Raw genomic sequence first — 27171 nt, 5'->3', positions numbered from 1 at the left:
GAGTGGAGGTTGGGTTGGTGGGGGGTGTGGACCTGACGAGGGAGTCGCGGAAGGAGTAGTCTTTCCAGAACGCTGATAGGGGTGGGGAGGGAAATATATCCTTGGTGGTGGGGTCCGTTTGGAGGTGACGGAAATGACGAAGGATGATACGATGTATCTGGAGGTTGGTGGGGTGGTAGGTGAGGACTAGTGGGGTTCTGTCCTGGCGGCGATTGGAGGGGCAGGGTTCAAGTGTGGAGGAGCGGGAAGTGGAGGAGATGCGTTTGAGGACGTGGCTGAAGAGCTTCAGGGCAGATGAGATGATCTGGGGGGTACAGTGAGAGAGGGAGGAGGAGAGCTTTTTCAAGGAAGGCATCCTTGCCAGAGAATTCGCAGTAGGTTAAAATCAACTAGGAGAAAGTGAGGACTGCAGATGCTGGGGATCAGAGCTTAAAAATGTGTTGCTGGAAAAGCACAGCAGGTCAGGCAGCATCAAAGGAGAAGGAGAATCAATGTTTCGGGCATAAGCCCTTCTTCAGGAATGAGGAGGGTGTGCCAAGCAGGCTGAGATAAAAGGTAGGGAGGAGGGACTTGGGGAGGGGCGTTGGGAATGCTATAGGTGGAAGGAAGGTGATAGGCCGGAGAGGGGTTGGGAGCGGAGAGGTCGGGAAGAAGATTGCAGGTCAAGAAGGCAGTGCTGAGTCTGAGGGTTGGGACTGAGAAAAGGTGGGGGGAGGGGCTCCTCCACCCTTGAACCCCGCCCATCCAATCGCCACCCCACTAGTCCTTATTTACCACCCCACCAACCTCCAGATACATCGGATCATCCTTCGTCATTTCCACCACCTCCAAACGGACCCCACCACTAAGGATATATTCCCCTCCCCACCCCTATCAGCGTTCTGGAAAGACCACTCCCTCCGCGGCTCCATTGTCAGATCCACACCCCCCACCAACCCAACCTCCACTCCCAGCATCTTCCCCTGCAACCACAAAAAATGCAAAACTTGCGCCCACACCTCCCCCCTCACTGCCCTCCAAGGCCCCAAGGCATCCTTCAATATCCATCAGAAATTCACCTCCACACACATCATTTACTGCATCCGCTGCACCCGATGTGGCCTCCTATACATTGGGGAGACAGGTCGCCTACTTGCGGAACGTTTCAGAGAACACCTCTGGGACATCCGCACAAACCAACCCAACCGCCCCATGGCTGAACACTTTAACACCCCCTCCCACTCCGCCAAGGACATGCAGGTCCGTGGCCTCCTCCATCGATAGACCATGGCAACACGACGCCTGGAGGAAGAGAGACTCATCTTCCGCCTAGGAATCCTCCAACCACAAGGGATGAATGCAGATTTCTCCAGCTTCCTCATTTCCCCTCCCCCCACCTTGTCTCAGTCCCAACCCTCAGACTCAGTACCGCCTTCTTGACCTGCAATCTTCTTCCAGACCTCTCCACCCCCATCCCCTCTCCAGCCTATCACCCTCACCTTAACCTCCTTCCACCTATTGCATTCCCAACGCCCCTCCCCCAAGTCCCTCCTCCCTACCTTTTATCTTAGCCTGCTTGGCACACCCTCCTCATTCCTGAAGAAGGGCTTATGCCCAAAATGTCGATTCTCCTTCTCCTTTGATGCTGCCTGACCTACTGCGCTTTTCCAGCAACACATTTTTAAGCTCTGATCCCCAGCATCTGCAGTCCTCACTTTCTCCTAGTCAGGTATAGACAGGATAGATTGAGTGAATCCTTAGAAGAGTATAAAGGCAGTAGGAGTATATTTCACATGGAAATCAGGAGGGCAAAAAGTTGCATGAGATAGGTTTGGCAAATAGGATTAAGGAGAATCCAAAAGGTTTTTACAAACATATTACACACAAAAGGAAACTAGGGAGAGAATAGGGCCCCTCAAAGATCTGCAAGGTGGCCTTTGTGTGGAGCCGCAGGAGATGGGGGAGATACTAAACGAGTATTTTGCATCGATGTTTATTGTGGAAAAGGACATGGAAAGTATAGAATGTAGGGAAGTAGATGGTGGCATCTTGAAAAATGCCCATATTACAGAGGAGGAAGCGCTGGATGTCTTGAAATGCATAAAAGTGGATAAATCCTCAGGACCTGATCAGGTGTACCCGAGAACTCTGTGGGAAGCTAGGGAAGTGACTGCTGGGCCCCTTGCTGAGATATTTATATCATCGATAGAGGTGCTGGAAGACTGGAGGTTGGCTAGCGTGGTGCCACTGTTTAAGAAAGGTGGTAAGGACAAGCCAGGTAAATAGAGACCGATGAGCCTGACATCGGTGGTGGGCAAGTTGGAGGGAATCCTGAGGAACAGGCTGTACATGTATTTGGAAAGGCAAGAATTGATTAGAGATAGTCAACATGACTGTGTGCATGGGAAATCATGACTCACAAACTTGATTGAGTTTTTTGAAAAAGTAATAAAGAGGATGATGCGGGCAGAGCATTAGACAGGATCTATATGGACTTCAGTGAGGCATTCGACAAGATTCCCCATGGGAGACTGGTGAGCAAGGTTAGATCTCATAGAATACAGGGAGAACTAGCCATTGGGATACAGAGCTGGCTCAAAGGTAGAAGACAGAGGGTGGTGGTGGAGGGTTGTTTTCAGACTGGAGACCTATGACCAGTGGAGTGCCACAAGGATCGATGGTGAAAAGCAGTGGACCCAGCATTGATATAAATGAGTTGGATATGAAGATAGGAGGTATACTCAGTAAGTTTGCAGATAATATCAAATTGGAGGTGCAGTGGTCAGCAAAGAAGGTTACCTCAGATTACAATGGGATCCTAATCAAATGGGCCAATGGACTAAGAAGTAGCAGATGGAGTTTGATTTAGATAAATGCGAGATGCTGCATTTTGGGAAAGCAAATCAGGGCAGGATGTATACACTTAATGGTAAGGTCCTTGGGAGTGTTGCTGAACAAAGAGACCTCGGAGTGCAGGTTCATAGCACCTTGAAAGTGGAGTCACAGGTAGATAGGATAGTGAAGAAGGCGTTTGGTATGCTTTCCTTTATTGGTCAGAGTATTGAGTATAGGAGTTGGGAGATCGTGTTGCGGTTGTATAGGACATTGGTTAGGCCACTTTTGGAATATCGCATGCAATTCTGGTCTCCTTCCTATCGGAAGGATGTTATGAAATTTGAAATGGCTCAGAAAAGATTTACAAGGATGTTGCCAGGGTTGGAGGATTTGAGCTATAGGGAGAGGTTGAATAGGTTGGAGTTGTTTTCCTTGGAGCGTCAGAGGCTAAGGGGTGATCTTATAGAGGTTTATAAAATGATAAGGAGCATGGATAGGGTAAATAGACAAGGTCTTTTCCCTGGGATGGGGAGTCCAGAACTAGAGGGCAGAAGTTTAGGGTGAGATGGGAAAGATATAAAAGAGACTTAAGGGGCAATGTTTTCACTCAGAGGGTGGTACGTGAATGGAATAAGCTGCCAGAGGAAGTGGTGGAGGCTGGTACAATTGCAACAATTAAAAGGCATCTGGATGGGTATATGAATAGGAAGGGTTTGGAGGGTTATGGGCCGGGTGGTGGCAGGTGGGACGAGAACTGGGTTGGGATATCTGGTCAGCATGGATGAGTTGGACTGAAGGGTCTGTTTCCGTGCTGTACATCTCTATGACTCTATGATTAACAGAGCAGCATTTTAGAACATATTTTGAGATCTTTCCAAGAGTGGCTATCTGGTGCAATCAGTTATATAAATATAACTGAAAATGGGGTTATTATAAAAAAGTAATATTTTAACGAGTGACTCATCTGCCAATTTTAAACTTATGAGAACGAACTTCAGAAAAAAAACACCACAAAGCCACATTGGCATATATTAATTAGATACTTTTAAATCAAACTAAGAAAAACTTTGAAAGCTATTAAACATGCTTGTTACCACTCCTGTGCCAAAAATCTTGAGAGAAAATGGATACAATCACTGGAAGTTCACTTTAAGGATTAATTCAATCTAAACACCATGGATGATTCTCATGCATTTGTTTTTAAAGTAGCATAAAGGATCATATAATCAGTGCTCATGTTCCCTTGATATTTTGTACCTGTTTGGCTGATTATCGGCTGAAAATTACTGTGCTGAGAAGGCAAACAATCCCATTGAGAAATTCAGGCCACAGTGTTTAAAGAACAGCAATAATGATATTAATTTTAAAAAGCTCATATTTAACATTTTCTAACTGATTGACTGCCCTTTTTTTATTTAGTAGAAGAATCCTGTAAATCTGTCATGGGAAAACACATATTAGGCACAGGTGCAACAGAATAATCCAAGTAATATTAGTTGTGACACAATTAATATCTCTGTCGTATCGATAAAACTATGTACCATCCTTGGCAAAATAAAGAATTACCAAGCTCACTAATGGCTTAATTAATAGATTAGATAATAACGATGGATGTACATTAACTTACAAAGTTATTAACAGTGAAATTGTAGAGTACTAACACCACAGTTAAAAGGAACATAAGGAAGGTACACACCTTGATCCACACCAGAGACATTCACGAAGAAAATGAGGACTTAAAACAAAGCCTTTAGAAATTCAGTCTATAAACATATATATCTGAACATATTTCAAACATGATTAACCTTTCCACTGTTAACTTAGACATTTGAGATGCAAAGTGGAACCAAAGCAGCAGATTTTCTGTATAAAACAAGGCACATTGCTGAGCCATAGTAGGGACAGTGTATCTAATCCATGGTGTACCTGGGTGGGATTACCTGAACAATATCTGAAACAAAAGCGTAGAGAAGGCCAGGTTTGGAATGTATGATCTTCCTTCTTAAAACAAGTTGTAGGCAATGTGATTTAAATCAAGGTGATTTTGAACAGGTTTAAAATGACAGTCATTAATAAACTTATGGAATGTAATGAATCTCAGTCTATAGATCATGTCAGCATGATCCTTATTCAGGAAATGGCTCAAGATTCATAGCTACAGGAAGTGATACCTCATTATCTACCAGCGAATTATAAGGGAAAAGGTCAAAGGGACACAAAGAACTTGATGAGAAAATACATGTTTAAGTTTAATCAGGACATGGAAATAGAAATGCTTGTGAGCTTGAAGTTGAGACAGAGGACTTCAGATTCTGCAATTAACAGAAAGTGCTGGCAAAACAACCCATGAAAACAGACAGGATGGCTTCTCTACTTTATGAAGCACAGTGTAATGTTAAGATAAAAATAGGCAATTAAATCCTGATTCCCACAATCAGATTTTAATACCCGGGCCCTTTAATGGATGAATGGTTTTAAGTAAAGGAAGTACACTGATTTAAGATGGCCACAGTCAACATCTGACCATAGAGTATTTCAAGAACTTATGGAATGTAATCAATAAGACCCAGACTGAACTTAAAAAAAGGATGTAATCAAAGTAGCTGAGAGCAGTCAAGTTTCTCATGTATTTATCTTTTTAATTACACCTTTCTGGAAGTTTCACTTATTGGGATGAAAATTACCTGCAGACTATCCTCATTATTGATTTTCAAAGTCAGAGACTAGAGTACACAAATTTATTTCAGCCAACTGCTTTTGGGCAGAGGAGAGAGAATAATGATTGATTCATAATAGAACTGGAAGGCTTGCTTACTTACTGCCCTGGTTTGCTCAGTCTCTCAGATGACAGACAACACCCAGTGAAAAGTAAATTGGAGAAACATCCAATCACAAAGAACTCAAACAAAATCTACAAATTTTGCTACTTCTTGTGACGATGCTGTGGCTTTAACAGATCTATTTTGTCCTGGATTAAGAGAGAGATTGAACAAGAGGTCCCAAGCAGTCTGTGGTTAAAGCAAACACTTGTGAGGCCTTGGGTGTTTTTTATTTAAAATTCGGAACAGCAGAAGCAGTCTGGATGGGTGCGGCCACCTGTCACAGACCAGGATTTCTAGGTTTTTTTTTAGCTTTTAGATTCAGAAGCTGGGGTTTTTCTCCCTATGGTGGACATTGCATGTAAGAAAATCTGATTTATGAATGTCTTTTTTTGCCAAGGGGTATGATTATGGAATGTTACAACATTGGAACAGTTAATTAGGAATAGTTATTGTATCTGTAATTCTGTTGCATTTTCCAATAGAGTTACGTTATTCTAAATTCTTCTTTCTTTTCTTGCATTTTAACTATAGTGTTTTAATAAATTATGTTTTGCTTAATGCAGAGTAATTTGACCAGTCGAACTGCATCAGGAACACAACATTTTGCATTTGGCTTTAAAATAAAAAAAAGTTAGGATCTAGACTACCTTCTTCAAATATTTTGAGGGGGTCTTATCTGCTCCAAAACATTCTTAAGTATGCAATTAAATAACCTTGACCTCAGGTTAATCTAACACTTCAAGAATTCTAAGAACTTCTTAAACATTTAAAATTTTTAATCTTGCTTTTTATAGTAGATGCTCTCCTCGTTTTAAGCTTTATACCTGTGTTTGATATTCTGTTGTTTATTTTTTTCTTGGAATAAGAATTTAATAAAATTCCTTTTACTTTCACTCAAGAAAACTTAGAAATTGGGTGCTTAATTTTGAATTAATGAACTGCACCTTAATTGAAGTGTAATATAGATATGTACTAAAAAGAACTGAAAATCTTGATTGCAGCAAATTGAAGTTAGAAAGAGGGAAGTCAATTCAGCTCTCCTCAATAATATGTAACAAAAAGAATGTGAGGTTTGTTTATAATGGTTACTCTGTGTGCCTTTGCTGTTTGTAAAATCAAACAATTTAGCAATGAACCTCAGGCATGTCTCAATGTTTACAGGCATATTTTAAACACTTCAATAGTGTCCTTAATGACTTTCTATCATCCAGTCTCCATTAACATCAGTTTGTCTAAAATGCACTTGACCATATCTTGACCCACAAAAAAAACCTTGCTTCACATCTGCTTACCGACACAAACACCCTATGCCACAAAGCATTCAATTTAAAGAAAAACGTTCGACTTCTGCAATAATCAACTGGACAAGATATTGAGTTTAGACTTCAACTGAGCATCCATTAGGAGCTCAGGTTTGCATATGGCCAGATTCAGCCAAATTGTGGCTGGAAAGTTAGGCAAGTTAACTTTGCCTGTGTAATTCAAATGTAAATATCCACAACCGAAAATATCTTGCAACATTTAAGAGGGAGTAAAAGATAAATAAAATGGGGCAAAACATTCCCAAATCAAATTTTTCATACCATCATTAGCCAAAAAGCAACAAAACTGAATAGACTTAAATATCACAAACTGATGATTATGAAATATACAAATGTATGTATATTTCCTGACATTTCTTGAGATGTTTGTTAATCATGGCTTTGAACACAAAATATTCTGTCAGTTTGTGGATCTTCCACAGTATTGTTCACACGTGAATTAGTTAGGATGTTTTGTTTATTCTTTTATGGATATAGGCACCACTAACAAGACCAGCATTTGTCATCAGCCCCTAATTGCATTTGAACTGTGGCCTTGCCAAACCAAAGGACATCTTAGAGTCAATCACTTTGTTATGGGTCTGCAATCACACGTAGGCCAGATTGAGAAAGGATGGCAGATTGCCTTTCTTAAAAAGACAGTCAACTAGATGGGTTTACATGCAAATAATGAGAGTTTAATGTTGACCATCACAGATTTTAACTGAATTTAAAATTTCACCAGCTGCCACAGAGAGCTTTGAACCTCTGATTACTAGTGCAATGACACTAGCACAACTTTTATTCTCCCAAAGAACAAAAAGCATTAATTATAGGATTTAATGACCAATTACTAAAGTGAGACCATGTCACTGAACCTAAATAAATCGAACTGCTGTTAAGTAAATGTTGGATGGTTTCACGCAGTGGAAAGTTGCCAAGCATCAGGCATAGTGACATTAACATCTCTATTTCTAGACAAAATTAGGGGGCCAGATTAATCCTAATGTGCTTTACATGTTAAATGACTGTTATGGTTTTATAGCTCATTACCAAGATGACACAGAAACCTTGATTAAACTGTGTACAACCTCTAAGTGTAATGAACAGCAAGTGTGCACATCTACAGAGTTCTGGTGTTTGCAATATCCAAGAATTTTAGAACTTTGAAAGTGAATTGCATATAGTTCAAATTATTTTGGAATTTCACTTTGATTATGAGTGGAACAGAAGGGCTCAGGTTCAAACGAATAAAAGATTAGGAATAACATCAGGACTTTTCCCAACCTCAAGAGAATGGAAATTATGGATTTTCTGATAGAGCGGTGGAAACTCAAATTCTGGAATCATTCAAGTATTAAGTGCTACCACAGAATGAAGTGCTTCTTCCTGACTCAGGAAATAAAGTGTCCCCAATAAATAGGCTCAACGTGATCCATCTGCACAAGTAGTTGCATTGGTGACATTAGGCCATTGGTTATATACAGAATGTCATGTAAAGGCTGTATAATTCTTGATTCACTTCCATAGTTGCAAACCACAAGTTGTTTTTGTTCTATTTTAAGGCCATCATCTGTGAAATGTTGAGTAGCCACCTGCCACAAAACTAAAAAAGCTCTGAGATTGGGTATGTGCAGGAATTAAAAGGACAGTCTCTTAATGGAGATCAGAGTTAGACAAATGTTCCAATGTTGCGCGCGCACAAACACAGCTTCCCCTCTATGCTTCCACTGGCTATAAATGCAGCCATAACCAAAAACAATGCTGTTAAGAGTTTGCTCAAAAGTTGCTCATCTAGAATTACCTTTTCTAAAACTGGCAAGCTTTTGTATATGCAAAGCTTCCAAATGTGTTAGAGTGCTTCAATTTGAAATGTCATATCTGCAGACATTCTTGCCTCAATTTTACATGCAAAAAAATGTTCAATTTAGAAATTCATGTTTGCTCAAAAAAGGCAAATGAAGGAACTTTTTCTCTCTCATTGTGACATTGTTAGGATTTGTAGCAGGCTCACTAAAGCTGAAACCATACCAACACCTGCAAAACAGCTGTAAAATGGATGAGGAACTTTTCTGATTTAAATGAGTGACTGGCAATTTGATTTTAATGAAACGCTTTTGTTCTCAAATGTTTAATGCCTGCTACCAAACAGTATCTCATCTCTATACATCCATTCTCAGCTACAAGATGACGATGCCTCACTGCTTGCCACAGATGATTCTGCTTCCTAATTCTTTAACTTCACATCAAAGCTATCATTATTAAAAGGCACTGTGACTGAGGGTCAATAAACATGTTTGTATTCCAGAAGAAAGTTTCAAACAAATCCTGGATTCATCTGTAATAACCTTATATGGAAAAGGTAATAAATGTCCTTCAGTGTTGAGCATGCTGGAGTGACATAGGTGTTTCATGCAAATAGTTGAGATTAAACATAATTATAAAGTGATAAAATAGTTCAGGATTAACACATGCAAGCATGATCCAAGACAAATTAAGTGAATTTAATTGACTTCTCCCTTTATTGCCATTATGTCTAGCTTGTTCTTACATTGCATGTTAAGTAGTTGATTTTAAGTTTTATATGTTTGATATATATTTTTAATTTTTTCCATTTTAATGTCTTCTGTAGGTAATGAAAGGTAGCATATTTTATACATAATGTGCTCTTGAAACATCTTTTTTTCAGGTTTAATATTATTAAGGGCATATATGAAATACAGAATGAGATGGCTAGTAGACTTAGAAAGGTTATAGCACTGCAGGGTCAGTCAGATAGGTGGGTGACTGCAGGAAAGGTAATAAGGTAGTTCAAAAGTCTCCAGTGGCCATTCCTCTATCAAATAGATATTCAGTTTTTTGAACTCTCTCTAGGGAAATGGAGGGGGTCGTCAGTTTTTGGATACTTGGAATGATTATGTTAGGCAACATTTGACAGGATTTAAAAGAATTATCAGGGACTCTTTATCAGAGGAATAGACAGGAGATTCTGTGGCAATGAGCATAAATTTAGGATGGTTTGTTGCTTTCCTGGTGCTATGATTAAGGATGGACTAAATGTTTCAAGTATATTGTTAAAGGTGAGATTGAAAAGTCAGAAATTATTGTACATGTTAGTAGTGTTACAACACGGTGAACCCTTCTATTAATTAAACCAAACACCCAGAAAAGCTCACCTCGTCTTGTAATCCATTAAAATATGAGTGACAGAGAACTCTCAAATTCCACTATTTAAAGAAAATAACATCACTTTATTTTTTAACTCTAAAAGTGAACATTCAACAACAATTCACAATTCTAAGCCCCCTTTCTCTTAACTGCTTATTATCTGCCTCCAACTCCACAACAATATGCTGTTCCAATAAGACACTTATTAAAATTACATCAACTTAATTTCAAAACCACACAACCACTGTCGGCTTTGGCATCTGTCTTCTTCCGGCTGAGGATTTCCATGGGTCATCTTCTTTGTTTTTTTTACTGCGAATATGTTTCATTTGAAAAGATACCTTTGATAGAGAGTGTTTCCTAACTTCTCGGAGAGCAAGATGGTAGCTCTCTATGTATTTCTGTCTTGATGCAGTTGCTCTCTGACCAATTTTCAAAATGCCCACATTTTATACTTCCCTAACATTGGATTGTCTCATTTGTTTGGTGTTGGCAAAACAATAAATTCAAACTCAATTGGGTTTTAGTATCCTGGGGCATAATTTAAACAGAAAATGTGTTGCCGGAAAAGCGCAGCAGGTCAAGCAGCATCCAAGGAGCAGGATGCTGCCTGACCTGCTGTGCTTTTCCAGCAACACATTTTCAGCTCTGATCTCCAGCATCTGCAGTCCTCACTTTCTCCTAGCATAATTTAAACTGATTGGTTAAATCCAAATTGTTGTCTAAACAGAAACCAAAACTCGGGTATCCATTTCACAGCCAAATGTTACATATTTTCAATTTTCTCATATACTCAGACTGCAATCTAGTCATATACATTGGTGGTTGAAAGCTGTCAGTTCAGAACAACATTCACTCTCTCTTAAAAGTACAGTACACACCTTCAACTTCATAACAGTGGGAATGACATTTTCAGGGAAAACATTAAACATTAAAAGCAGTAGAGTCAATTAAAGGGGTTAGGTAGAAGATTTAAAAAAAAAACATTAAAAGTAGTAATTTCCAGTTTACTCCCAATGCTAAACTCAAATGAGAAAAGGAACAAAAGGTGGAAGGAGATAAATCAATGGCTAAGAGCTGATGTATTGATCAAGGATTCAGGTTTTTGGACAACTGGAATGTCTTTTGGGATAGAAAAGACCTGTTCAAAGAGGATGGGTCTAATCTAAACTGGAAGGAACCAATATGTTAGTAGAGAGATTTGCTCATTCCATTAAAGGAGATTTTATACTGATAGAAAAGGAGAATGGAGGAATTCCTAGTAGCAGTGTGAACAGAAAGATTAAGGGGAAGGTTCAGAATGTGAAGAGAGGCAGGTCAATTCGAAAAAAAGACAAAAGAGGTGTTAGAGTATGTAGGAACTCTGAAGAACTAAATTGCATTTATTTTAATGCGAGGGGTCTTACAGATAAGGCTGATGAACTGAGGGCATGTTTAAGAACATGGGATTGGGGCACCATCACTATTACAGAAACTTGGCTGAGAGACGGACAAAACCGGCAGCTTGATATTCCAGATTTTAGTTGCAGTAGGATGGAGATAAAAAGAGGCAAGCAAGGAGGGTGGAGATGACATTTTGAATTAAGGAATATTCTGCTGTAACTGCTGTAACTAGGATAGAAAAGTTATTTCTGAAAAATCATCCAGTGAAAATTTATAGGTAGAAAATACAAATAAGAAAGGAAATATCACTTTGGTGGGATTGTACTATAGGTCCCCAATAGTAAGAGGGAAATTGAGAAACAAATATGTAGGGAGATCTCAGACATATGTTAGCATAATAAGCTTGCGATAATGGGGACTTTTAATTTTCCAAACATTGATTAGGGCTACCATAGTGTTAAAGTTGAGACAGTGAAGAATTTGTCAAATGTGTTCAAGAATATTTTATTTATCAATATGGATGTTCCCACTACAAAAGGAGCAAAATCAGACCTTTTGGGCAATAAGGCAGGCAGGTGATTGAAGTAGCTGAAAATGTGTTGCTGGAAAAGCGCAGCAGGTCAGGCAGCATCCAGGGAACAGCAGAATCGACGTTTCGGTCATAAGCCTGTTCCCTGGATGCTGCCTGACCTGCTGCGCTTTTCCAGCAACACATTTTCAGCTCTGATCTCCAGCATCTGCAGCCCTCACTTTCTCCTCCAGGTGATTGAAGTAAAAGAGGGGGGAGCACTTTGGGTCTAGTGATCCTAACTCTATTCATTTCAAGATGATTATTTAAAAAGGATAAGCCTTCCATAAAAGTCAAAGTTTTTCATTGGAATAAGGAAAATTTTAATGCTATGAAACAAGAACTTACAAAAGTTGATTGGAGTAGATGTTTGCAGGTAAAAGGATGTCTGACAAGTGGGAGGCGATCAAGAATGTGATGATCAGAGTTCCTGTTAGAGTGAAGGGTAAGGATGGTGAGATTAAGGAATAATGGACAAATAAAGATATTGAGGTTTAGGTCAAGAATAAAAGAGAACCTTATTTTAAATATAGACAACTTGGTTCTATCGAATCTCTTAATCAATATGAAGAGTGTCGGGACATTCTTAAGACAGAAATCAGGAAGGCAAGAGGGAATATGAGATTGCCTTAGCAGATAAGGTTAAGGATAATCCAAAGAGATGCTACAAACACATTAAGAACAAGTTTTTACTATGGAGAAAGAAATTAAGTGTAGAGAATGCAGAGAAATAAACTTTGATGTTTTAAAAACAGTTCACATTATAGAAGAGGAATTTTGGGAGGTCTTAGCAATTATAAAGATGAATAAATCTCCGGGACTGAATTTAATGTATCCCAGAACGTTGTGGGAAGCAAGAGAGGAAATTATTAGACCTCTTGCAGAAATATTTGCATCTATAACTACGGATGAAGTGTCTGATGACTGGAGGGTGTCTCATGTTGTACCTTTGCTTAAGAAAGGAAGCAAGGAGAAACCGGGGAACTATAGATCTGTGAGTCTGACTTTAGTTGTGGGTAAATTGTTGGAGGTGATTATATAAGATAGGATTTATGGACATTTAGAGAGGCAAAAATTGATTAGAGATAGTCAGCATGGTTTTGTGCAAGAAAAATAGAGTCTCACAAACTTGATTGGGTTTTTTGGGAAAGTTACCAAGAACATCGATAAGGGCAGAGCAGGAGATATTATTTATTTGGATTTTAGTAAAACCTTTGACAAGGTTCCACATGTACACTAATGAGTAAAGTTAGGTCACATGAGATTCAGGGTGAGCTTGCCAATTGGATACATAATTGGCTTCACAGCAGCAAACATGGAGTAACAGTGGAGGCTTGCTTTTCTGACCGGAGGCCTATGACCAGCAGTGTTCCACTTGGATCGGTTCTGGGTCCTCTTGTTTGCCATTTACATAAATGATTTGGATGAGAATATAGAAGGCATGGTTAGTAAGTTTATGGAAAGCAGTAAAATTGGTGGCATTGGAGACAGCGAATGCGGTCTTCTAAGATTACCAAGGGATCTTGATTAAATAGGTCAATGGGCTGAAAAATGGCAGATGGAGTTCAATCGGGAAATAAGGTATGGTATTGCATTTTGGTATAACAAACAAGTGTAGGGCTTATAAAAGTAATGGCAGGGCTTTGGGTAATGTTGTAGAATAGACAGACCTAGGGGTGCAGGTACATAATTCTTTGAAGCTTGCATCACAAATAGACAGAGTGACTACGAAGACATTTGGCATGCTTGCCTTCATTGCTCAGTTCTGAGTAGAGGAGTTGGAAGTCATGTTGAGGTTGTACACGATATTGGTGAGGCTTCTTCCAGAATACTGTGTCCAGTTCTGGTCACCCAATTGTAAAAAGATTATTATTAAGCTGGACAGGGTTCAGAAGAGATATACCAGGATGATGCCGGGTATGGAAAGTTTGATTTATAAAGAAAGGCTGGATTTCTTTCACTGTAGCTTAGGAGATTGAGAGGCAATCTGATAGACGTTTATAAAATTAGGAGGTATAGATTGAGTTAATGATAGTTGTCTTTTCCCTCGGATGGAGGATTTCAAGACTAGGGGACACATTTTTAAGGTGAGGGGAGAGGGGTTTAAAAAAGACGTAAGAAACAAATTTTTTTACAGAGGATGGTTCATGTGTTGAATGAACTTCCTAAGAAAGTAGTGAATGTGGTATTTGAATAGATACTTGAATAGGAAAGGTTTAGAGGAATAGGTGCAGGCAGGTGTCTTGTTTAGTTTGGAATTATATTTGTCATGTACTGGTTGGACCAAAGGGTCGGTTTCCATGCTGTATGACTTTATGACTAATTCATCTCCACTGTAAAGTACTTATTTGTCACTTTTAAATTTCATTTGCCATCTGTTTGCCCTCCTAACTGGAAAGCCTCTTTTCTGTAAGGGATTATTCATATGCAACTGAATCAAGATTAGAAAAATGTAATTCAATATAGTAGCAGTATTGAGCACATGAACATGCATACGTGTTAAGGCCCAGAGCTTATTTGGAGCCATTTTCAATTGAATTGTTTGGTCAATTAAGTCTCAGTCACTACACTTGTTAGCAAATTGGGATACTACCAGGAAGACTTCAGTAGGCTGAACGGGTTTTACCCAACTCCTACTTGTTGTTTTCACCTTTATTCTCAGGATGTCAGCGATGCTGGTGAGGCTACACTTATATTCCATCATTTCATGCAATGAGATGGTGGTGAACCTTATTTGTTGGAACTCAGTAGAAGCACAATGACAGATCACAATGAACCATAGTGAGATCTAAGCTCTCAAGCCCTGGGTTGCCAGCACTGTGATCACTATTATGTTGCCATTGTTTACTCTATTGTCAGAAACTGTATTCATGTTCGGAGATATTTGGAAAGCAGCAAAGAATTTTATTTTCTTTTCCTTTCAAAATAAGTCTTACTTCATAGTGATGGATAAAAATTACAAAAAACAATGACAGGCAACATTTTGAGTTCCTGACAACATAGGATTTCTGTCAAAATTATTGTTAGTCTTACCTCAAAATACTTGCAGAAAAACATAAGTGTACACTCTTGGATCTTTCCAATGAAAAGTACAGTAAAAATAGAAAGTGATACATTTAGGCTACATGACAGAGACATGAAGATTAATGTCCATTTGCACAGATATATTCCAGTGGCATTCACTAGCCCTTGTGATTCCTCCTAGTTGGAGGATGAAGCTACGATCTCCATTCTTCCCAGTTGGTTGGGAATCATAGGTGGCAGAGTTTCAATGGACTAAGTGATCACTGAAAACATTACTTTTCATGTACAAGGTAAGGTAGAGGAGCAGAGAATTAACTTTTAAAAAAGACCTACCTTTGCTGTCCGATCATCGTAGCTGGGGTCAGAGGTCAAGAAGTCACAAATGCCTCTGGTTGGAACACTGGTGTTCTCTGTAATCCAGGTGTGAAGGTACACTTCACCCAGAACTCGTTTCATATGTTCACGTGTCAGATGGAGTTCCACTACTTCAATGTTAGTCTGAATTGCATTCAATTTCTTTGCAATCATTTCATGAATCTGTTCTTCAGTATTGCCATCTTTAGGTTCCACTGAAGAGTCCTCGACTTGACTTGCAACTCCTCTGTTTGTTTCAGTACTCTCTGAACTGGTCTTTGCCTCATCTGGCTGTCTCTTATTCTCGCTTAACAATGCAGAGTTGTCACAAAGCAAAATCTTTGACTCACAATGATTTGGTCTCCAAAGTGCTTCAGTGGGTGCCTTTTGTAGGGTCTGAAACAAAATCTTCAAGAGAAAAAGTCTTAAACGCCACAAGTAATTTGATGGATTTGTCTGAAGTTTATGGTCTAGAGCTTCATCTAGCTCTGGAGGAATACGTTTTTCAGTCAACACTCGCCAACGTACAAGGTCAAGTAAGTCCACTTGTTTGAACAAATTGTGAATGGAAGATTCTAAAATTTTAGAAGCTGCTTCTTCTGGCGTTTTTAATGTGATAAACTGCACCTGGTACATACGGCTGGCTGGATGGAGGCCATTATTTATACCTTCTGCTGTCACAAGAGCAAGGTATGCATTGTTTGGGCTGAGACATATTCCATGAAGTCTCACTGTGCCAATTGACTCTGGCAATTTGATTAAGGTATGATCAAACTTTACTGCGACATCCGTGAAAAGAGGAGTCAGCTTTCGAATGGTTCCATCAACAGAGCAGGTGTAGAAACTCGCAGTTTGTTTATTGGCTGTCAGAGACACAATAGGAAGAGTATGGAGGCCTGTCACATGCGAATTGTGAACATTCAGTCCAGCTTTGCTTATCAATAGTAAGCACCAGAAAACATATGTTCCTCTGGCTGCCACAACCAAGCTGCAGCTGCACTTCTGGTAGGGATGGTAGAGAGAGATACATCTAATATTGTGCACAGGTAACTGATCCATCTCTTGCCACAGAACCACAGGTTGTCGGAGAGTGAAGTAACCTTTCACTGCTTTCAAGTTCACTGGCAGAATCTTAACAGGTCCTTTAGAACTGCCAACAATCAACCCACTCATTTTGCGACTACCATGTTCATATTCCCACCAAGCCAGAACACTTGGGTCATTAATACCTGATTCAATGGTACTGCATGCAATGATAGAATCTTTGCCATGAAACGGAATTTGGAATTGCCATATAACAACATCACCGTTTTCAAGTAGGACAGCCAACAGTACAGTGCCCACGTCTTCGCACTCATTGTTAGCTTTTACACGTTGAGTGTTGCAGATACTGGACCATTCCATTCTAACAGGAGCCTGCATATAATGTCTCCTTTGGAATTCAGAGAAATCCTTCAACTCCCCACCCAGATCCGCATCCAAATTCCCATATTTGTTCTCATACAGCATCTCACCATATACCTCCGTAATATCTAAAGCTGGTGTCCACTGCAACCTGTTCACATTCACCTGGATGGACAGTCTATTATCCAGTGTCAAAGATGCTAACAGACACCTTCCATTGAAGTCACAACCCAAAGGAGACCAGCTGGTAAATTTAAAACCTCGCAATGGCGACAAAGCACCCCCTTCAGGATTAAAGACCCTGTCCATCATTAGTGAATGACTTAGAGTTGGATCTTTTTTACTCAGGAACTTGTCTTTGCAGCCACTTACTTCTGCCTGAGAGCCAACCTTAAAATACACAAAACATAAAAATTAGCATTTGCTTTCAGCTTGAAAATTATTATTGTTATTAAGATAGAATTCACATGAAAACAAGGGTAACTTATAGGACTATTGTTTCTGCCATATCTTAACATTAAATAGTTAAGAGTTGAAAAATATCAGCGATTCAAGTTTGTTTTAGCACTTGCTCACTGAAATGTCGAAATGGAAATGCTTTCCCCTATTAAAGCAAAACCGCAGTAAACTGCAAATCCTTTTAAACCTATGTAAACTGCAGTTTGGAAATTATCATATTGAGTATAATAACTTACATCCCTCAAACAGAAGAGAATAATACCAAACAGGAGGCCGGACAAATTAAAGGTGTGAGGAAAGGGTCTGGAAAACTGTTGAAGAGTTAGGTTCTTCGGACATTTCGAAAGAAAGTAGAGAAGTGGTGGAGGCTCGTACAGTTACAATATTTAAAAGGTGTCTGGATGGGTAAATAATAGAGTCAGAGATGTACAGCATGGAAACAGACCCTTCAGTCCAATCCTTCCATGCCAACCAGATATCCCAACCAAATCTCGTCCCACCTGCCAGCACCCGGCCCACATCCCTACAAACCCTGCCTATTCATATACCCATCCAAATGCCTTTTAAATGTTGCAATTGTACCAGTCTCCACCACTTCCTCTGGCAGCTCATTCCATACATGTACCACTTTCTGTGTGAAAAAGTTGCCCTTAGGTCGCTTTTATATCTTTCCCTTCTCACCCTAAAATCTATGCCCTCTAGTTCTGGACTGCACGACCCCAGGGAAAAGACTTTGTCTATTTATCCTATCGATGCCCTCATAATTTTGTAAACCTCCTCAGTCTCCGACACTCCAGGGAAAACAGCCCCAGCCTGTCTAGCCTCCCCTAATAGCTCAAATCCTCCAACCCTGGCAACATTCTTGTAAATTTTTTCTGAACCCTTTCAAGTTTCACAACATCTTTCGGATAGGAAGGAGACCAGTATTGCACACAATATTCCAACAGTGGCCTAATCAATGTCCCATACAGTCGCAACATGACCTCCCAACTCCTGTACTCAATACTCTGACCAATAAAGGAAAGCATACCAAACGCCTTCTTCACTATCCTATCTACCTGCAACTCCACTTTCAAGGAGCAATGAACCTGCACTCCAAGGTCTCTTTGCTCAGCAACACTCCCTAGGACCTTACCATTAAGTGTATACGTCCTGCTAAGATTTGCTTTCCCAAAATGCAGCACCTCACATTTATCCGAATTAAACTCCATCTGCCACTTCTTGGCCCACTGGCCCATCTGATCAAGATCCTGTTGTAATCTGAGGTAACCCTCTTCGCTATCCACTACACCATCAATTCCGGTGTCATCTGCAAACTTACTAACTGTACCTCTTATGCTCGCATCCAAATCATTTATGTAAATTACAAAAAGTACAGGACCAATGAATAGGAAAAGTTTAGAGAGATATGCTCCATGTGCTGGTAAATATTAGGATATCTGGCATGAATGAGTTGGACCGAAGTGTCTGTTTCCATGTAGTAGATCCCTATGACTCTATGACTGTATTGAGATAGTGTCTAAAACAAGATAACTTTTGATAGTGGAGCAGATAGCAAGCACTGAATCGGTTTTGGAGATTTGGGGCTGGAACAGAAAGCTAGAAGAATTAAGGTGAACCTAAATGATAGGAGACTGAAATCTAGTGAGACTTGACTGGGATGGAAATGCTACACGTGTTGGTTTTAGGTTCTACTGGTCAGGAAATCCAGTCTAGTATCTGTCTAGATGAACGCAGTCCTTCTGAATGACTCCAAACAACAAGAGGGAAGCCCTAAGTAAAATCTTACATCGGCATAACTGCATATTGCATCTCCAGCATATACCACAATCACATTATTATAGGAATCGACCATTCAGTCCTTGAGCACATTTCAAGGAGATCATTGATTGGCATTCTAATCCCATCCATGTGTTTAGCTCAGTTAACAAAAATCAAGTTCAGACTTAAAGTGATTAATTGAATGGGCATCTGATATTTGTGGGAGAGTCTCTCATGCTTCTACCACCCATTGCCAGAAATGTTAACCTGCTATTTGAATGACCTGGTTCTGATTTTTAAGATGATGTCCCTTTGTATTAAGACTCTCCTGTTAGTGATCAATCCTTTTCAAAATCCTAAAACTTCAATCACCCCTTACCCTTTTATAGAGAACAGGAGCCTGGTCATGTAACTTCATGTTATAATTCAATCCTTGGAGAACTAGTAACATTCTGGTGAACCTGCACTTCACTCCTTTCAAGTCCAATGTCTCCTTTAGAAGGTGTGGTGCCCACTTTAGTGTGATCTGAAATCTTAAGATAAACATCTGTTTACAGTCTTTCAAAATCAGGACCCCTTTCCTCTAACTAATAACAATGAAAAATAAAACTGATAAGATTACTTTATGTTACCTTGGCATCTGATTATAGCACACAGGTAGCCAAAGAGACACATAACAAAAAAAATCTGTCCTGCATCTAGTGCAGCAAATCAGGTACAGTGGAAGTAAGGTATTCTTGGATTAGCCACTAACTCTGGGGGAGAAAACAAGTTTTGTCAGTGCACTGCTAACTGTGTCATTAAAGTATTCAAACTTGTGACAAAAGTCTGTAATCCCACAGTTCTTCAAAACAAAATTCAAATGAAAAACAAAGCTGAGGCAAATTTTGACTATTCACAACCATACACCATTCAATCTTCTCACTGTCCTGTAGGAATTCAACTAGCGATCTAAAATCTGGGGACTATCACATTTCAGATTAGCGAATAAGTTCAGTGGGCTTGGAAAATAGTCATTTTTAAAAACGTTTTTCAGGAGCTTTTTCTAAACAAAAACAGGATAATCAAGTGGTGCATCTGACAGGGGATAAGTAACTTATCTGCACAGGAATCCAGAGAGCTTGTCGGGCGTTGCTGGTTTGTCTGTCTGCCAGGGAGGGACTTACCTTGAGGGAGCAGCTCTGGCTGGGTGCTGGCACCGAGGTCCTGTGGATCACCATGTCCAGCCCGTTGTTATGGATGTCGCAAATCTGCTCCAGGACGTAGATGTTTTTGCCGGTGGTGATGGAGAGCCGGTTGTCCTCGGACCAACTGAGCGGCTCGGGCCCGCTCACCGGATACTGCAGCTTGATACTGGGCTCCCGCTTGCTTGTCAGCACCGCCCTAGTGCTGGCCGGGCTACCGCCACTCTTCCTTTTCGCGGAGGCCGCAGACACCGCCGCCATCTTGCCCAAGCCCGCGGCTTCCGGAAATGGCGCTCTAACATTGCGACCATCGACGATGGAAAGACCCTACACCGCATCATTTAGTAACCGGGTTGCCTGAGAGTATTGCCTGATATCACTAACCAAGTAGAATTTTTAAATAATTCGGCTGGAAAGGCCGATACAAGTGTGAGCAAACCACGCTTAGAATTTATTAAAAACAATCGGAAGGAGAGAGTCCCCTTTGCTCACTTTTGTTAGATAGGAGTTTATTGCTTTTTAGTCATTCTCGTTCGAAGAATAAAGCGTTCCTGTAATTATTAAGATTAAGAAGATTCTCGGTTTCCAGTCATTTTTCAACCTGTTTTTAGGCGGCCATATGGTGGTTTGATGGTAAAGCCCGGCAAACCCACGTGCAGTCTCTGTGGAAGTTGGAGCTCCTGGAGTTTGTCAGCAGTCGTCATTCCAACTTCAATTTGGGTTGTTTTAAACTTAATTTAATACCAGACATGGCCGGAGATGATGGCTCAATATTAAATATTGCCAATAATCGCGGGGGCTCGGCTTTCAGTCGAAGGAAGAAGGTTTATCCGCGCGAGGGTTCGAGAGATGTGGAAAGTCAGGTAACGTGCTTTTCCATGTGAATTATGCAGAGGGTTTTGTCGGTGTTCAGGACTGACATTGATCTAAGTAAGTTTCGGGGTGGGGGAGGAAAGAACCACAGACGCTGGAAATCAGAAAACAAAAAGAAATTGGTGGAGAGAGGGGAAAAAAAAACAGGAGTTAACGTTTCGGGTCCAGTGACCCTTCTTCGGATGTTCAGAGATTTTCTTCCAGCAATTTCTGTAAGTGATGGTGAGGATGGCCGTTGTGAACTACACGTTGGAAAGTTGGATTATTTTATGTAACGAGCCGATCTGTTGATGTTTGTTTTTAGTAACAGACAACTATATGTTAGCATTTTATACTTTTTTACCATATTTATGGGTGAAGGTCAGCCCATTCACCAAGTACATCGCAAACTACTGTTGTTGCTATATACTTTTTTGTTTCTAAGCTGACTTTGCTTCTGCTAATTTATTTGGATTGAACCCTTCCGACGGTTAAACGCCTACTTTGTGAAGAAGAATGTTACTGATATTATTGTTCTTAAACTTTACCCATTTATTAGTTTGAGTTCCTGTCTCATTTGCTGCTATATTTTGGGATGTTCTTAGTGAATGGGCCGATCTGCATCCATAACACTTGTTAAGAAATCTTTCTGCGTGACTACACCTCCTTTCTAGGCGAATAGCCCACATCTTTCCAAATTTTCCTCATAACTCGGCCTTTCAGACGCCGGACATAATAGAGTAGTCTGGTGGCTGTAATCGACGTTAGTTCCATCGTCTGATCCGAAATGTTAATTACAACATTGCCACTCATTGGTTTTAATTTGAATCAACTATGTAGAGCATAATCGGCACTGTTTTGTGTTTTTCAAGTATCTCTCAGATTGGAGCATTTTGTCTGGGGTGTTGTTTGACTCGAGCATTGCTGTAATTCCTCTCACATGTATTCCATTGTTTTGTCTTAGTAGCTAAATTTTGGGATGGTCGATTGTAGCTCTACTTTGTAAGAACGTATTGTGTTGACTGAGACTCCTCACTTTCAATTTACCTGTAATTCGGTTTCAGTATCCAAGTCACTGAAGTAAGATAGAAGCTGTAATGAAAGAACTTGCATTAAATACGGCTTTTATAATCAAAGAACATTGCAAATGCAATATGACCAATTAAATTTCTTTATTAGATTCCCTACAGTGTGGAAACAGGCCCTTCAGCCAACCAGTCCACACCGACCCTCCAAAGAGTAACCCACCCAGACTGTCGCCCTCTGACTAATGCACCTAACACTACAGGCAATTTAGCATGGCCAATTCACCTGACCTGTACATCTTTGGATTGTGGGAGGAAACCCGCGCAGACATGGGGAGAATGTGCAAACTCCACACAGACAGTCGCCCAAGGCTGGTATCATACCTGGGACCCCTGATGCTGTGAGGCTGCAGTGCTAACCACTGAGCCACCGTGCCACCCTAAAGTGTAGTTACAATCATAATGTAGGGGAAATTACAACTAATTTGTGCTCAGCAAGGGACAAATTGCCAAATAATCAATTTTGCTTATGTTTAAGGAATGAATACTTGACATTTAGTCTAAGATTATTTAGTTAGCATGAACCAGTTGGATATCTACAAAAGCATCTAGATTTCTAAATTTAAGTTATTAACAGTCTTTCTGACTGAATGGGAATAAGCATTATGTATATTTAATTTCCTTATTTGTACACAAGTAATCAGCTAGCTACTTATTTTAATTCAGCTGTCTTTCAAACTTATTGCTGTTTCAATTTGCGTTTCATTAGCACAAGTTAATGTTTGTCTAAAAATTAGAAAAAACTGATTATATAAACGAAAACCAGCAAAAGGAGCAATGAACGCCAAGCTTAACTTTATGGTTAGATTATGTGAGACAATAATTGCAATATTGTCACTCGTTGGGGTGCCTTTGATTCAGTTCTGTAGAGTAAATTCTGTACTGATTTGTGTAAAAATGCAAAAGGATCACTCGTTTATTAGTTATGTTGTTTTGGAAGAGGAGAGTGGAAAACAATCTCTTAATTTTTGTTTGAGAAGTTTGGTGTGGTTTTGTAGTTATTATTTAAGGCATATAAACGTTCAATTACCTCAATATTCTGGGTTTTATGATCTTTTAGGGTGTCAAAAAAGGTGGTGGTGTAGCACTATTAATTAAGGAGTCAATTTCTGCAATAAGGAGAGATGATATCTTAGAAGGGTCCTCAAATAAGGTTTTGTCGGTAGAACTTAGGAATGTGAAGGGGACATCCAATTTACTGAGAGTGTATTATAGGCTCCCAGAGTCAGCAGGAAATAGAGGAACAAATATGTTGACAGTTCATAGAGGTGTGTAAGAATAATAATTGAGTAATTATACTAGGATATTTCAACTTGCCCAACATAAGTTGGGATAGTCATAATGTTAAGGATTTAGAGGGGATGGATTTCTTGAAATGTATCAGGGGAGATTTTTGTATCAATATGTAGAAGGCCCAACAAGGGACAGTGCAGTGCTGGATCTGGTTCTGGAGAAAGAAGCCAAAAAAGTGTTCAATGTGGCAGAAGGGGAGCATTTTAGCAATAACAACTTTAACACGGTACGGTTCAAATTTGTTCTGGACAAGGAAAAAGATGGCTTTTGACTGGGGGCAAATGGGGAAGGCAGATTTTATTAAGGTTGAAACTTTATTGCTGGAACAGCACAGCAGGTCAGGCAGCATCCAGGGAACAGGAGATTCGACGTTTCGGGCACAGGCCCTTCTTCAGGAATCACAGGCCCTTCCTGAAGAAGGGCCTGTGCCCGAAACGTCGAATCTCCTGTTCCCTGGATGCTGCCTGACCTGCTGTGCTGTTCCAGCAATAAAGTTTCAACTTTGAGGTCTGCAGATGCTGGAGATCACTTTCTCCTCGAAGATTTTATTAAGATAAAGCAGGACCTGGCTACAGCTGGTGAGAACAGCTCCCTGTGGGTAAGACAAAAAGTGGGGCCATTCAAAAAGGAGTTGGGGAGAGTACAAATCCAACAGGCGCCATGTAGGGGCAGTCGGTTCAGAGAACCCAGGATGTCTGGGACAATTCAGGACTGGATGAGGAAGAAGAGAAGGAAGGTCTTTTCGCCTCACTACAGGAAGGATGTAATAGTATTAAAGGGGGTACAGAGGAGGTTCACCGGGATGTTGTTTGGGAATGGAAAAATTATGCTTACAAGCAGAGACTTGTACACTTGGATTGTTTTCTTTAGAGCAGAGAATACTTAGAGGAACATGATTGAGGTATGTAAAATTGTGAAGTGTATAGACTGGGTGAATGGAGATCAGCTGTTCCACTGGGTTGAGGGGTCACTTAGAGGGCATAGTTTTAGGGAAAGGGGTCAGGAGATTCAGAGGGCATTTGGAGGAACTATATTCACTCAGCAGGTGATGGGAATGTGGAATGTATTGTCTGGGAAGGAGTGGAGGCCAGAAACCACACAACCTTTGTAAAACAAAAACAAAATTTGGATGAGCACTTCAGATGTCATAACATTCAAGGTATGGGACAACTGCAGGAAAATGGGATTAGCGCATCTTTAATGGTAGTTCTGTCAGTGCAGACTCAAAGAGCCTTTTCTGCACTGTATGAATCTAAGACATCATATCTCATCTGGTGAAATTATGGAATTAAATTCAATAAACCTGCACATATATAGGCTACAACCATGAAAACCACAAATGTTCATTATCATCCCAAAGGAATCACCCACCCTATATGCAGCTAGAATGTGACTTGAATCCACAAAAGTGATCTTGTTAATGCCTTCTGTAGTGCATTTTCTCAGTTTGATATAGTGGGAAATGAAAGGAAATGTTCACAGCGCCTTCTCAGGGCATCTAAAATGAAAATTAATTTCATTTTTGACAGTCAAATGTATCTCTTGTTTTGATTGGGAAAGCTACTAAAAAGGTTGATAGATAGGCAAAGTTAGATTGCTGGTGGGATGATACGTGAGGACATAGGGGACCCTACCTCTGCTCCAGGAGGGAAGCGAGGGGTGAGGGCCGAAGTACGGGAGATATGTCGGACCTGACTGAGGGCCCTGTCAACAACAGTGTTGGGGAGTCCTTCTTGAGGAAGAAGGTGGACGTTTCAAAGGCTCCCTTGTCGAAGTTGGCATCATTGGTACAAATGAGACTGAGGAAGTGGGAGAATGGAATAGCACCACGTTCTCAACTCTGATACTCAGGCATCTGCAGTCCTCACTTTCTCCTAGTCTGATATTGGTGGCCAGCCTCTTCGCAGAAATGGAAATAGGTGTTGAGGAAGGGAGGAGAGGAGTCAGAGATGGATCAGATGTAAGTGAGAGTGGGATAGGAATTGGAAGTGAAATCAATAAACTTTTCCAATTCCAGACAACGGAGGGAAGCAGCACCAATGAGATAATCGATGTACTGGAGAAAGAGTGTAGGTGGGGGCCGGAATAGGACTGGAACAAGGAATGTTCCACATTCCCCACAAAGTGACAGGCATAACTGGAGCCCGAGCAGGTACCCCTGGCCACCTGTCTGACCTCCAGAAAATGAGAGGAATTAAAAGAAAAGTTGTTCAGGGCGAGAACAAGCTTGGCCAGGAGGAGGAGGAGGCTAGTGGTGGATGGGGACGGCTTAGGCCTTTGTTTCGGGAAGACGCAAAGAGCCCTGAGACCAACCTGGTGTGGGTTTCTAAGCTTCTATGGCTTGCTTCCTTTTCCAGATGGATAATTTCTAATCCACGAATTCTCTTTCACCATGAAGATTACGTTGGAAATTCTTTCTTTTTTTTAGCCAAAGAGTGCTGAAGTTTCCAGTCCTGTTTAAATCCTCATAAACTTGGGCTTTTTGAATCTTCCCAGTATGTTCCCACCTACTGCTTCTCTTCCCCCCCCCATACACTCATTTGCGCACATTTCTATTCGACGTACCAATTCCATTTAAATTTGGAAATAACTAAACGGGTTAAAGCATAATTGGTTTTGCAACCTAACATCCCTTCAGTGATTTGGAAATTAACAGGCTGCTCGCAGTCTTTGTGGATGGACTTAACATTGTCTACAGGTGTGAACATCTTGCAATTTCTTTGCAGTAAAACAACTGAAGCCTGGCTTCAATCTTTAATAGCCAAGCCAAACAACCAAACTTGTTATCAGTGTTCAGAAGAGGTTTCATAACCCCATTCAAGCTTTCATTGTACCATAAATTAAGATTGGTCTATTTTGGTACTGGTTTATAAACTTTGTATTTGTAACACATAATATCACCTGAAGCATTGAGGAGTTGTTGCTGTCACAAACTTTGACTTTTTAACTTCCTTTCAACCCAAGGGGTTGCTGGAAAGTATCGAAATATGCTGATCATGTGAAAATGCAAAGCTTTATCCTTGCTCTTGTCTTCACTATTATTTTCAGAGACAGACACAGCCCATTGAAGGGAAATATCAGAAACAGCAGAACTCTAGAAGTGACCATTCTTCTCTTAACAGTCCAAACCAAAAAGTTCAAATTATGAAGAGAAAATACAAGAGCATTGAGAAACTACCTCAGTGCGAGCGATTACCTAATTTGGCTCCAAAGAAGAGGAAGATTGAGGAAGATCCAGTGGATAAAGTAAAGATGAAGGAGGGAACTCCTGTGAAAACCTCCTCTTTGTTTAAGAACAACCCTGAGATACCAGAGATACCCAGGTAGGACCTCACCATACAATGATGTGATTTCTATGCAATTTTTTCCTTGCAAAAGGCATAGCCATTCATCTTGATTTCTTTTCAAAGATCTGGTAATTGGGCAAGTTCTGATCAGCAAAATTACATTCTTTGAAAAGTATTAGATGATGGGAATGGGATGGGCAACTTTGTCAAAACAAGATGTTCTGATTCCTGATATGATTGCCTTGTCAACTGCTTATCACTGGATTAGCAGATGCTTAGATGGCCTTATAACCAAAAGCCATTGGACAGTACTGGAGGTCAACAGGCACCCAGGGAAAATGCTGCAAAATGAGTTAGCACAGTAAGAAGAGAAGGGGCAAACTTTTTTTGTTACATTTTCTCATTTTCTGCC

The 27171-nt window shown here is 40.3% G+C and overlaps 2 protein-coding genes across 4 annotated transcripts in view; one reads left to right on the top strand and one right to left on the bottom strand.

Moving 5' to 3' along the window:
• Positions 1–20529, bottom strand: part of gtf3c4 (general transcription factor IIIC, polypeptide 4) — a 33473-nt gene extending 12944 nt beyond the window's left edge. The window contains exons 1-3 of one of the 3 annotated variants that reach the window (XM_043720327.2): positions 20225–20363; positions 19438–19591; positions 15414–17228 (exon numbers count right to left, since the gene is read on the bottom strand). In XM_043720327.2, coding sequence (XP_043576262.2) covers positions 15414–17228; positions 19438–19509 — 1887 coding nt within the window. In that variant the 5' untranslated portion in view covers positions 19510–19591; positions 20225–20363. Of the gene's footprint in view, positions 1–15413; positions 17229–19437; positions 19592–20224 lie in introns of all 3 variants that reach the window. The other 2 variants (XM_087998369.1, XM_043720326.2) reach the window with 2 other exon arrangements.
• Positions 20530–20598: 69 nt separating this feature from the next.
• The window catches only part of ddx31 (DEAD (Asp-Glu-Ala-Asp) box polypeptide 31), an 89522-nt gene continuing 82949 nt past the window's right edge, over positions 20599–27171 (top strand). The window contains exons 1-2 of the mRNA XM_043720329.2: positions 20599–21105; positions 26521–26795. Coding sequence (XP_043576264.2) covers positions 20992–21105; positions 26521–26795 — 389 coding nt within the window. The 5' untranslated portion in view covers positions 20599–20991. The remainder of the gene's footprint in view (positions 21106–26520; positions 26796–27171) is intronic.

The sequence above is a fragment of the Chiloscyllium plagiosum genome, unplaced genomic scaffold (genome assembly GCF_037043375.1).
Source record: "Chiloscyllium plagiosum isolate Xiang-an unplaced genomic scaffold, Cpla_swu_hap1 HiC_scaffold_21, whole genome shotgun sequence".
Classification (NCBI taxonomy): Eukaryota; Metazoa; Chordata; class Chondrichthyes; order Orectolobiformes; family Hemiscylliidae; genus Chiloscyllium; species Chiloscyllium plagiosum.
This window is presented reverse-complemented; position numbering and strand designations above follow the sequence as displayed.